Below are 13,008 nucleotides of genomic sequence, written 5' to 3'. Positions count from 1 at the left end.
ATGTAAGGTGAACTCTCCATGAAATGGAAGAATATGCAGACAAGGAAAGGAATGTTACAACATGAATCAGTTGGGAAATCACCATTGAAGTGAAATGAGCCACACACAAAAGGACAGATATGGTGTGATTCCATTGAAAGGAGATGTCCCAAAAAAGCCAGTCCATCAAGACTGAAAGCCAATTAGTCCTTGACAGGAGATGAGGGTGGGGATGGAGGAGGTGGGAATCAGGAGTGACTTCTTAATGGGTAAAAGATGTCCTTTACGACTTATGGGAACATGTCATAAGAAGATACAGGGGGTGGCTTCCCAAGCTTGTGAATTGGCTTAATGTCACTGAGTGGAACTACAATCATGGCATCCAATCCCATCACTTTTGGCAAATAAATGAGGGGGGAAAAATGGAAACAGTGGCAGACTTTAGTTTATTGGGCTCCAAAATCACTGCAGACAGTGACTGCAGCCATGAAATTAAAAGACACTTGCTCCTTGGAAGAAAAGCTATGACCAACCTAGATAACATATTAAAAAGCAGAGACATCACTTTGCCAACAAAGGTCCATCTAGTCAAAGCTATGATTTCTCCAGTAGTCATGTACAAATGTGAGAGTTTGACCATAAAGAGGGATGAGCACCAAAGAATTGATGGTTTTGAATTTCAGTGCTGGAGAAGACTCTTTAGAGTCCCTTGGACAGCTAGGAGATCAACCCAGTCAATCCTAAAGGAAATCAACCCTGAATAGTCATTGGAAGAGCTGATGCTGAAGCTGAAGCTCCAATACTTTGGCCACCTAATGCGAAGAGTCAATTCACTGGAAAAGACCCTGCTGCTCGGAAAGATCGAGGGCAGGAGGAGAAGAGGGTGACAGAGAATGAGCTGGTAGGATGGTATCATCGACTCAGTGGGCATGAGTTTCAGCAAACTCTGGGAGACAGTGAAGTACAGGGAAGACTGGCATGCTTCAGTTCATGGGGTTGCAAAGAGTTGAACATGACTGACAGACTGAATGACAAGAACTGAGCAAAAATCTTTATAAATTGGCAAGTTATGTAGTCTCAGAATATCATTAATTTTTTTTTTGGTTGAACTATAACACTTTTCACACCACGGTAATAAAATCCTTAAGTATTTTGGGGAATGGGAATAAGAAATCCACTGTATAACGTATGCACTGAAGTAAAAAAGCAATATTGACCTTATTGTGATGCACATGTTGTACAGGAAAAATAGTGCACTTTTTAAAAGTAAAAAAAAAAATAGAATTGAAAAGCATGGCATTGTCTTACATTTTTGAAAATGTATTTTATGTGTACCTAAAGAGGAAAAGGTTGAGTTTTCTTTCCCGAATTTCGTCCCACCTGTAACAATCTGTTGTTTCTGTGGAAGGGAACCAAGTGAACTGGGTACACGGATACTGAGTAGGGAAATGGAAGACCTCAATGGTCCCCAATCAAGTTGTCAGGGACCGTTCTGCCTCTCCCACCTCTCTATCTCAGCTCAGGGTTCCCAAAATGACCACTGGCAAGTGCTTAAGTCCAGTATTCTTTCAGCATGTTTAATCATCCCCTTGAGAGCAGAAACACTGCTAATTGATCTGAACTGCCCCCAGCACCCACAAACGGCCAAAAAAAATGGAGTGTTGTAGAGAGCAGACAATTTAGGACACAAGTTGAGAGTCACATAACTGAGAAGTGCCCAAGCTGAGACTCAAACCCATACCTGTCTTTCAGAAAGTCTCTCTGACTTGAAACCACCAGCCAGCAGTGCAACCTGCTACTAGTGAAGGATGGGGTAGCCTGGAGTGCTGCAGTCCATGGGGTTGCAAAGAGTCAGACGAGACTTAGCAACTGAACAACAACATAAATAGTCTGGATGGCAGGTCCTGGTAAGTCCTTCCCCTTCCTCCACACTAAGAAGCTGCCGAAAGCCTTCATCTGGTTGGTACACTGTGATACGAAAGTTGGTTGGCTCTCCTCTTGTGAGTGGCATGTGGAGCAGCATGGCTTTGTCTTACTCTAGGGTCCCAGGATCAGAGCTGTCCGGGGGCTGTCGCTAACTAAGGGTCACCTCAGAAGAGATGACTTGGAGCATCCCTGTTTCTTACTCGCCTCCCCCTGACATCCAGGTGTGTTATCCTCACACTTTTCCCCCATGCGTGTCTTTTCCAGTTGACCCTGAGTCCTTGGATCACACTTGCACAAACATCCCTGGCCTCGTGTATCATGGTTCATTGAAAGGAGTATTAATATAAAATGTGTTTGGATTCATGCTAAGGGCAGGTGTCATTTAATAGTGTACCAGCAACAATTAAATGACATTTTAATGTCTTTGTGGAAATGGCAATTCACGAGCCCATATCTCAGCATGGATATTTATATACCTAGGCCTGTCCTCTTAATGATTTTTAGCAGCTCAATTTATTCACAAACAGAATCTCAAGTGCTTTTAATAATTTTTCTAAGGCAATGGAGTAGATTTTCCTTTGAAATCATTTTCCCCCACTGGAACTGGCTCTGTAAACCAATGAGTAAATACAAAGGGGATTTACAGTTGAAATAGATTTTATGTTCTTCAGTTTTTCTTTTCCTTAAGGATGAACACTATAACTCTCCACACTGGTGCTTTCCGTTTTCTAGGACTGGTACAGAACTGCTGAGGCCAAAACTTAAAATGAAGACAATTTATTACCAAAAGTTAATTGACAATGTTAGGGAGAAAACATCTCCATTTGCTACCCAAAGGGTGGAAAGCTTGATCCTTGTACCTGTGAAATTGTTGCTACCCACATAACTGTTTAGGATTCATTTAGTGGTTAACAGAAAAGGATTCTTAGACTTAACAAACAAATGATAAGCAAGATGTGCTGACTGCAACCAGAAAATTTTAGCCTATGGCAATGTATAGGTTTGATGGAGCTAATATTATGTTACTATCATATAACTTAGGTTCCAGTTCTGTCTTCAGCATCGTCAGAGAACAGGTATTGAAGAGACTTCCGAATATTTGCCAGCTCTTGCTGTTGCTGATTCCAAAAAGGAAAGAAATATTAAACAGTTGAATATTATTTAGATAATTGTTACATACAGTTCATAAAAAAATACCCCAATGTTCACGTCCCTCCATAGTTCTCAGTATTTAAACATGCACTACTTACAGCATCCATCACAATTTTGTTTTGCAGCATGGCCATTTCTCGTCTAAATTCACTTTGTTCATCAGTCAGAAGATGTTCATGATCCTTCTGAAACTCCTCCATACTCTAAAACAGAAGGCCTAGTCCAGTGATAAAGCACCACTTTTCATTTCACTTTCTAAACACATACAATTAAATTTCAAAGTAACAACACTTAACAGTCAAAGGATGCTCATTATTTATTTCAAAAATATTGTAACTAAAACATGGAGATTGAAACACCCACTTAAGAAATCCTTCAAATGTTGTATCTGAGTCAAAGATCATTATCATCACACTTTGCTCAAAACAATGAGTTCCTGAACAGCTAAGGTCAAGGTGGACCAAAAAGAAGGAGGAGGCAAAGGAGGAGGAAGGAGAAGAGGAGGAAGAAGAAAGAAAATCACTGACAGTCTCATATCATGAAATTATATAGTTTAAAAACTCTCTGACAAGCTTTCTAAACACCAGGTAACAATGCACCTATAATGACCAATAATCAATGCAGCATGGAAATCATGCAGCAGAGGGAAAAGATGATCTGTCATAGGAACTCATTAAGGTATGAAAAACAAACATGTTCTAAACTTTTACTGTTCATTCAACCAATAGGAATCTGGTGCATCCTATATAAAAAGCATTCTGTTAAGTGCCCTGGAGGAATTAGAAAATGAGTACATAATCTCTTCCTTATTCCAGTGAGAATTAAAAACATGTAAACAGAAAGCAACACAAAAACAGTATAACAATTCAGGAAGCACATTTTGCTGTGGCTATGTAGTGGAAAATAGGATGGTTTCTGATTTTGTTGGCAAAAGAATAAGATGTCAATGGGTAAAAGAAGGGAATCAAGCCTACTGCCAGGGAGGAGAAAATGCAAAGCAAGGAGGTAATGGTGACTTAGTGCAGAGAAAGCAACCAATGTGGACAGGTGGGAGGAGACAAAGAATGTATGCAGGAAATCACAAAGAGGGGGGGGTCTTGATATGGGGTACACATTGAACGCCTGAGACTTCAAACTGGGAAGATATTATGATAAGTTTTCAGGAGAGAAGCGATACTTTTTGGAGGATCGTATTACAGAAGTGTGAAGGATGGATTAGAGAGCAGAGAAGTCAGGCAAGAGTTTAATAGAACAAACAAGGGACAATGAGGCCCTGAACCAGGTAGGGCAGCAGCAGTGGGAATTCAAAGGAAGAAATTAAAGTACAGTTGCAGAGGTGAAAATTGCAGGGCCAAGTAATAGCTGGGTGGGAAGGACAAGGTACTTAGGGGAGTCAAAGACAACACTGAAGTCACCAACCTGATATCTTCTTTGGTACTTTATCAAACCTTCACATCAATTAATAGTCAATTATCAGGGAGCATTAGAATAACACATTTGTCCACTTGGAGACACTTCTACAATAACGCTTTTGCACTAAATGATTCTAAAGTTCTTTAAGGGATACTTATTTTAAAACTCTTTTACTAGTTGAGTGACATATTAATATGTATTTGAGCAAGGTAATGAAATGGAACATCCCATCAAAATAAGAAGGGGTGTATATCTGGGATTCCATTGCCTCCTGAATAAGTATGCATCTGTATGAAGCAGAGAACAGCGTCATGAAGGCAATCTGCTAGTGGAGAATGGCATGGTAGATGATTCTCAATTCATAAGCTTTTTCTCCTCCTCTGGCTTTTTCACACTGCTATGCATTCCAGGCTTCCTCCTGTGACTACGCATTTGCATATAAAGGCATTTTTAGTCACTGCAGCAATTCTGCATTGTCAAGTAATTATCTTCCAATTAAAATAAATACATTAAAAACTAAAAGCAAATATGCCAAAGAACACTCACATAATATATTTGAAAATAAAAGATATATTCAGAAACTACAATTGCTACTTACTATTTTACACACACCACTCAAGTAAACAGAAGTAAAAGACATTAGGACTTAATCGCTGACTTCCTACTTTCCTGATAGTTGTCACTGATCTCCCAAAAAACTGACTGCTGAATATAAAATTAGGATTAAAGTATCGATTTTAATCACAATTTTAATCACGTCTCTTTCTAGGTAATATTCCCAATGTACCATTTCCTATTTTAAGTAATATCACAAAGCTAATAATAAATCCTAAAAATAAAAATTAATTAATTAAAAACAAATAAAAATAGAAATAAATTTAGCATTCATGTTCACCCAAAATCAATTCCTCCAAATGGAAAATGCAGAAGAATTTCAAACGTTATCACCAAAATACTGTTACCAAAACTACAAAAGAATCTAACTTCTACTTCAAAATAGACATTATGTTTTATAAGAATGAATTGCATTACCAAAAACAACAGACCTTTAAGAACTGGTCGTATAAGTTAAAAAATTTTTTCAGCCTCTGTCTCTGAACAATTCTTGCTGCTTGAAAAATCTTTTGTTGCTCACGAAACAAATTCTACAAGTAGAAAAGAAAAGACGTTGAGATAAAATGCGGTTAATTTAATATTTAGCAACGTGTAATTCTACAGGACATTAAAAGGATTATTCTTTAAATCAATTTTTTAACATTTTCTGTGCTAAATTTTAAAACAAAGCTTAGATGTTTGTGCTTCCACCAATATACAAATGAAATGATGCTATTCATCGATCATTGAGAAGGCTCTTTCTTTCTTGTTTAATGTATTTTGTTGAGGTAAAATTGGTTTATAGCATTGAAGGTAATCATTTGTATAGTGATAGATGGGGAAAAAATCTTTCCTGGTGAGGATGCTGTGGTGCATACGGAAGCAGAAATACAATGCTCTACACAGGAAATGTCCTTCTTTGCCCATATTCAAAACATCCATCTTAATTCTTGGTAGCTACAAAATTTACAAACAGTTTTCACCGCCATCTCTTTATCAAAAATAAATGAAATCTATGCAATTATCTTATTTAACAGCAATTAAGAGAAAAATTCTTTCCTAACAACATTGAAACATGTAGTAATTCTTGGCCATTCAATATACAAGATGAACCTTTCAATAATGCAAAACTTTGAGTTCTTTGACCTGATCTCCAGAAACAATTCTGTCCTCTCCCCTAGTTTAGCCATTCACTTACATTTCCTTACCCTAGATTCTGTCACCAACAACTGCAAAATCTATATAAGAGGAAGAACCGCAAACTCGTATAGGAACTATCTGTCAGGCCCTGCTCTGAAAGACGTTAAGTGAACTTAACACTTAGGAACTCATTGGTGAAGGGGAGGACTGGAGGGGAGAAAGCGGGGTTGGGGGGCGGGGAAGGCTGCACTGAGTGGATTGTGGGATCTCAGTTTCCCAACCAGGGATTGAACCCTGGCCAAGGCAGTGAAAGCCCTGAATCCTAACCACTAGACCACCAGGGAACTCCCTTAGGAACTCATCCTCAAGGCAAACCTATGATGTAGGTACTCTTATTACACCCCATTCATACATGAGGACACTGAGACCTGTCAGAGATACATAATCTGCCCATGGCTCCATAGCCAGTAATTGGACAAATCAGAATTGGATCCCAACATTATGACTCCAGAGCCCAGGGTCTTGACCACTGTACTATATACTGGTTGCCCATTTTTCCCATCAGGTAACCTCTACCTCCCTATGTTGGCAGCTCACTCCCCTTTGTACTGTGTCTCAGTACCCTACCAGGACCTGATATCTACATTTGAATTGAACATTTTTCACTGCCCCCTTTCTCCACCCCCTGCCCTGTATCCTCCTTCTGAGTTAAGGCCATGGTCATTCACTATACCTACACCCTTGCACTTACACCTTACCCCCTTTTCACTCTGTCAACATGCTTAGCTCACCCTAACCCTGGAAAATCCAACTCTCCAGCTGCTCAGCCACAACCACACAGACAGGTCTTATTTTAGATTCGTGATCGCTATGACGCTCATCTAAGTTGGACTGTACTGCAGCTTGGCAATGGTATTTCCGTGGTCCATCCACTGACCCACTGTGAGGAAACAATTCCAGGTTTTCTCCTCTGCCCTCAAAAGGCAACACCTCCTCCACCATCCTTACCCCTAACTGTGACAGAGGTCAGTCCGGTAAGAGTAAACCATGCCCTGACTGCAATGGCTGGTTATGGAATAGGCAAATGATCCAAACTAGATGAGTGATAGTCTTCCGAAAGAATTTCCTGCCAAGCCACAGAACAAGATTTTCTCGGTCCACTGGGGTTTGGGCTTCCCTGGAGGCTCAGATGGTAAAGAATCTGCCTGCAGTGCGGGAAACCTGGGCTCGATCCCTGGATTGGGAAGATTCCCTGGAGGAGGGCATGGCAATCCACTCCAGTATTCTTGCCTAGAGAATCCCCATGGACAGAAGAGCCTGGCAGACTGCAGTCCATGGGGTCACAAAGAAGTCAGACACGACTGAGAGACTAAGCACAGCACACTGGAGTTTACTGAACTGAGAGCACGTTTAGGATTCCAAGACTCTACCTTACAGACCTCATGGAAAAATCCTACTAGGAGATAGAGACAGAGCCCAAATGACCCTGCCTGAGAAACTTTCGATAAGGCCTGAAACTCTGCTTTTGTACTCTGGTAAATTTCAGACACTTGGAACTGCAAGAATCCAAACCAAGAGAGGGAGTAAAGACCAGGGGCTTTTGTGAGTGTGGTGTGTGCCTGTACTTCTCTGATTTTCTGTGATCCGGGTCCAACCACATAGGCAGCAGTGGGGCCCTGGTTCAGGTCTATGGGTCTACGACATGACCAGGCTCTCCATTAAACTTGAGACTTGGTTACAAAGCATGCGTGCATGCTAAGTCGCTTCTGTCGTGTTCAACTCTTTGCAACCCTATGGGCTGTAGCCCGCCAGGCTCCTCTGTACATGGGATTCTCCAGGCAAGGATACTGGAGTGGGTTGCCATGACCTCCTCCAGGGAATCTTCCCGACCCAGGGATTGAACTCGTCCCTCTTAGGTCTCCTGCATTGGCAGGCAGGTTCTTTACCACTAGCGCCACCTCTTGAGAAGCCTCTTGGTTACAACAGATTAATTAGAAAGTTAAGCCTGATACCAACAGCTAGTTTTTCTTCTTCCTCCTTGGTTTCCTGCACGCTTATATCCCACTCCAGAAACAAAGTCAGAAACTGCTGAGAATATTCACGATAAAGCTTCTGCCTGTAAAACGTAATAATGAGCAATGTCATACTTCATATTGCTAAGAAAAAAGTAAACACATTCAAAACGAAACTGATTTGACACAAATTATACTATAAAGGGAGAAGGGAATAATTGCAGCTGAAAATTTCCGATGGGAAATGGCAAAACAAAATGGATGATTTACTCTCATTCCCTCAGTATTTGTCCCCAACTGTCTAAGAGGGATGCGATCTCACATGCCTTAGCTCTTGAGAACTAAGGAAGATTTAATGCAGTATAAACTTCCCCCCAAATGCATTTTATCTATAAGTTTTTTTTTTCATTTTCACTTATTGAATGATAAAGAGATTCAATGAAGATATCATGTAAGTTTTCTAAACAGGAATATTTCACTTCCCCCGCCCTCACCCTGTCACAATAAAGATTTTGCACAAAAGAAAAGTGGACCTGATGATGATAAATTTTGAAGTTATTCAAATATAAGATTAACTCTTTCCACACAATTGAATACAGCTAAATATCACAAGACACTTCTCTTTTATTCATCTAGCATATTCCAAGAACGAATATAATTTTTTCTTAAATACTAACAAAATTCAGCTATAATTTTAAAGCAGAAAATAGGTTACCATTATCGACCTTTAGTAATACCTCTCTTTTCAATTAAGGTGTAAGGTTATAGGACTAAAGGAAGTATTGACGTCAATAAAAATCAAACTGCATATATTTCTCAACAGAGACACCAATTAATAGAAGTTAACAGCATTATTTTAATTAAGCTGGACTCACAAACACTAAGATATGACACCCAGGTCCTGGCTCTAAAAACCAACAATGTTTGTTACCTTTGCTGCTCCTGAGTTTTCCAAACATGCTCAATTATCAGGTTAATGCTTTGGACAGAAGCATTGGTATTCATTATAAATCTTTTTCTCTTTGCATGAAGAAGCTTCTTAATATCATCTATATCAAACATATATATTTCCACTTAGTATTGATTCAGTAGTATTGGAAATACAATCACCATTTTAAAAAGGCATATGTCAAAACTCAAGTATGCATTTCCCTTTTTTCTGTATAATATTTCAGTTACTAGCACCTCAATTCTAATCTTTACAACTGGGGGTGGTCTTAAGATGGTGGAGGAATAGGATGGGAAGACCACTTTCTCCTCCACAAATTCATTGAAAGATCATTTGAACTCTGAGCAAATTTCACAAAACAACTTCTGAACGCCGGCAGAGGACACCAGGCACCCAGAAAGGCAGCCCACTGTCTTCAAAAGGAGGTAGGACAAAATATAAAAGATAAAAAGAGAGGCAAAAGAGTTAGGGATGGAGTGCCATCCCGGAGAGAGAGTCATAAAAGAGAAGTTTCCAAACACCAGGAAACCCTCTCACCGGCGAGTCTGTGGGGCATTTTGCAATCTCAGAGGGCAACATAACTGGGAGGAAAAATAAATAAATAAATAAAACCCACAGATTACGTGCCTACTGGCAACTTCCAGTGGAGAAGTAGCCCAGTCGCTCACATCTGACACCAGCAAGTGGGGGCTGAACAGGGAGGCACGGGCTGCATTGCTTAGGGTAGGGACCGGGCCTGAATGACCTGAGGACAATCTGAGGAAGCTAAAGTGAGATGGCAACCCAAACAGAGGAATAGCCAGAGAAAGAGAAAAGGAGAGAGAGAGAGAGAGAGAACTTTCCCGTGAAAAGCTCTAACCTAAGGCACTGCTGGGCCCACTCACAGAACAAAGGACTGAGCGAATACCAGAGGAAAGCTAGCTGGCTGCGGACCAGCCCGTCCCCCACCAGAGCCAGAAAGGGGCAATCTTGGCCCCAGAGATGGCATCCTCTACCAAACTGTGAGCAGGCTCCCAGTTGCTAACCAAGTCTTCCTGGGATCCTAGAAGGTTGACATCCTATGGGAGGGTCACAGCCAGAGATCAGCTCCCCAGAAGAGACACACAGCACAGCTGAGATGGTGCTCCCACTGTGCACCCAGGAAACCAAGCAGCTGGGACAGGAGAGGTGATAAGACATCCCACCCAGCTGGGGAGAGTGCACTCGCCAAGCACCTGGTCGCCTGTGCTGCTCAGACCTGGGAAGGGCACAAAACGCATGCCCAAAGGAGTCTGCACCTTTTTGGAGTACCTGAGAACCCGAACCTGAGCAGCTTAGACCTGGGAAGTGCACACAACCCAGGGCCCACTTTAGACAGTTCCCCTGCAGAGCAACCTGGAACCTCAGCAGTGTAGACTGGGAAAGCACACACGCCGTGGGCAGGGGCAAACCCAGTGCGGCTGAGACCCTGCGAGCGCTCCCCACACACGCCAGTGATATTTGTTTGCAGTGTTCCTCCCTCCCTACAGCACGACTCAATAAGTGAGCCTAAATAAGTGACCACTACCGCCCCCTTGTGTCAGGGCAGAAATTAGACACTGAAGAGACTTGCAAACAAAAGAAGCCAAAATAAACAGAGGGAACCGCTTTAGAAGTGACAGGTGGAACAGATTAAAACCCTGTAGTTAGCACTGACTACATTGGAAGGGGCCTATAGAACTTGAGAAGTATAAGCTGAAACAAGGAACTATCTGAAACTGAAGTGACCCCACACCGCCCACAACAGCTCCAGAGAAATTCCTAGATATATTTTTACTATTGTCATTTGTTTTATTTTTAATTTTTTTTAATTTTGAAGTCCTTTATTACTCCCTTAATTTTCATTTTTGTAACCTACAATTGCCTTGCAAAAAAGACCCCATTTTTAAAGCAAATTTCATATATATATTATTTTTATAATTTTTGTGATTTTATTTTGTTTTTTTAATATCACATTTTTGAAAGTCTAACTTCTCTAGATTTTTAATCTTTGCTTTATGGTATTTGTTATCAATTTTGTACCTTTAAGAATCCAATCTTCAGTGCCATTTTTACTTAGGAGTGTGATTACTGGCTTGATTGCCCTCTCCCCCTTTTGACTCCCCCTTTTCTCCCCTAGGTCATCTCTATCTCCTCCCTCCCCCATCTCATCTCTACTAAACTCTGTGAACCTCTTAGGGTATTGAGGGCTGTGGAGAACACTTAGGGAACTGATTACTGGCTAGATCTTTCTCTCTCCTTCTGAGCCCCCCCTTCTTCTCCTGGTGACCTCTATCTCCTTCCTCCTCCTTCTCTTCTCTTTGTAACTCCATGAACCTCTCTGGATATTCCAGGCTGTGAAGGGCACATAGGGATTTAATTACTGGCTAGATTGCTCTCTCCCCTTCTGATTCCCCCTCTCCTCGTCCTGGTCAACTTTATCTCCCTCCTCCCTCTACTCTTCTCTATGTAATTCTGTGAACCTCTCTCAGTGTTTCAGACTGTGGAGAATCTTTTCTCCATTAACCTAGATGTTTAATCATCAGTGCTGTATGGATGAAGTCTTGAGGCTACTGTAAGAATAAGACTGAAAACCAGAGGCAAGAGGCTTAAATCCAAAACCTGAGAACACCAGAGAACTCCTGACTCCAGGGAATATTAATCGATAAGAGCTCATCCAAAAGCCTCCATACCTACACTGAACCCAAGCTCCACCCAAGAGCCAAGAAGTTCCAGAGCAAAACACTACCCAAATTCTCCAGCAACACAGGAACATAACCATGAGCTTTAACATACAGGCGGACCAAAAGAAAGCAAACTGATAAACATCTCAAAACTCACTACTGGACACTTCATTGCACTCCAGAGAGAAGAAATCTAGCTACACCCACCAGAACACCGACGCAAGCTTCCCTAATGAAGAAACTTTGACAAGCCACCCAACCAGTCCCACCCACAGTGAGGAACCTCCACAATAAAAAGGAACCACAAACTGCCAGAATACAGATAGGACACCCAAAACACAGCAATCTAAACAAGATGAAAAGGCAGAGAAATACTCAGCAGGTAAAGGAACATGATAAAAGCACACCAAACCAAACAAAAGAGGAGGAGATATGGAGTCTACCTGAAAAAGAATTCAGAATAATGATAGTAAGAATGATCGAAAATCTTGAAAACAAAATGGAGTTACAGATAAACAGCCTGGAGACAAGGATTGAGAAGATGCAGGAAATGTTTAACAAGGACCTAGAATAAATAAAAAAAGAGTCAAACAATAATGAATAATGCAATAACTGAGATGAAAAACACTCTGGAGGGAACCAACAGTAGAATAACTGTGGCAGAAGATAGGATAAATGAGATGGAAGATAGACTGGTGTAAATAAATGAAGCATACAGGAAAAAAGAAAAAAAGAATTAAAAGAAATGAGGACAAACTCACAGACCTCTGGGACAATGACAAACGCCCCAACATTTGAATCTTAGGAGACCCAGAAGAAGAAAAAAAGAAAACAAACAAAACACTCATAACAAAACACTTATAAAAGCTGGGTTTGGGTAAATTTATAAAATATCCTCCGTATCAAAGGACACATTCTGATGGATTCTTGTTACAACTCAACAGGTAAATCACACATCATCATTCTATTTTTGAAGTGTCCAAAAGAGAAAAAAAAAAATAAACGCAAAGGCAAGAAAACGATTTTTTAAATTCAGTCAATGAGGATTTTAGGTATTTTTAGTTAAAGACAAAGATCATGAAGAATTTAAGGAAATAAAGGAATTTATTCAAAAACACTTTCTAAATCCATTCATAAGGGAAAAATGGGGAGTCTGTCTTAC

At 40.7% G+C, this 13,008-nt stretch overlaps 1 protein-coding gene across 1 annotated transcript; it reads right to left on the bottom strand.

Moving 5' to 3' along the window:
• Nucleotides 1-2,942: 2,942 nt before the first annotated feature.
• LOC133052175 (synaptonemal complex protein 3-like) lies at nt 2,943-9,278 on the bottom strand. The gene is made up of 5 exons (XM_061136941.1): nt 9,148-9,278; nt 8,221-8,320; nt 5,517-5,615; nt 3,156-3,260; nt 2,943-3,023 (listed from the first exon to the last, which is right to left on the bottom strand). Exons 1-5 carry the CDS (start codon nt 9,276-9,278, stop codon nt 2,943-2,945), a joined length of 516 nt encoding a protein of 171 aa, XP_060992924.1.
• Nucleotides 9,279-13,008: the final 3,730 nt, after the last annotated feature.

Source organism: Dama dama, chromosome X, assembly GCF_033118175.1.
Source record: "Dama dama isolate Ldn47 chromosome X, ASM3311817v1, whole genome shotgun sequence".
In the NCBI taxonomy this organism is placed as follows: domain Eukaryota; kingdom Metazoa; phylum Chordata; class Mammalia; order Artiodactyla; family Cervidae; genus Dama; species Dama dama.
This window is presented reverse-complemented; position numbering and strand designations above follow the sequence as displayed.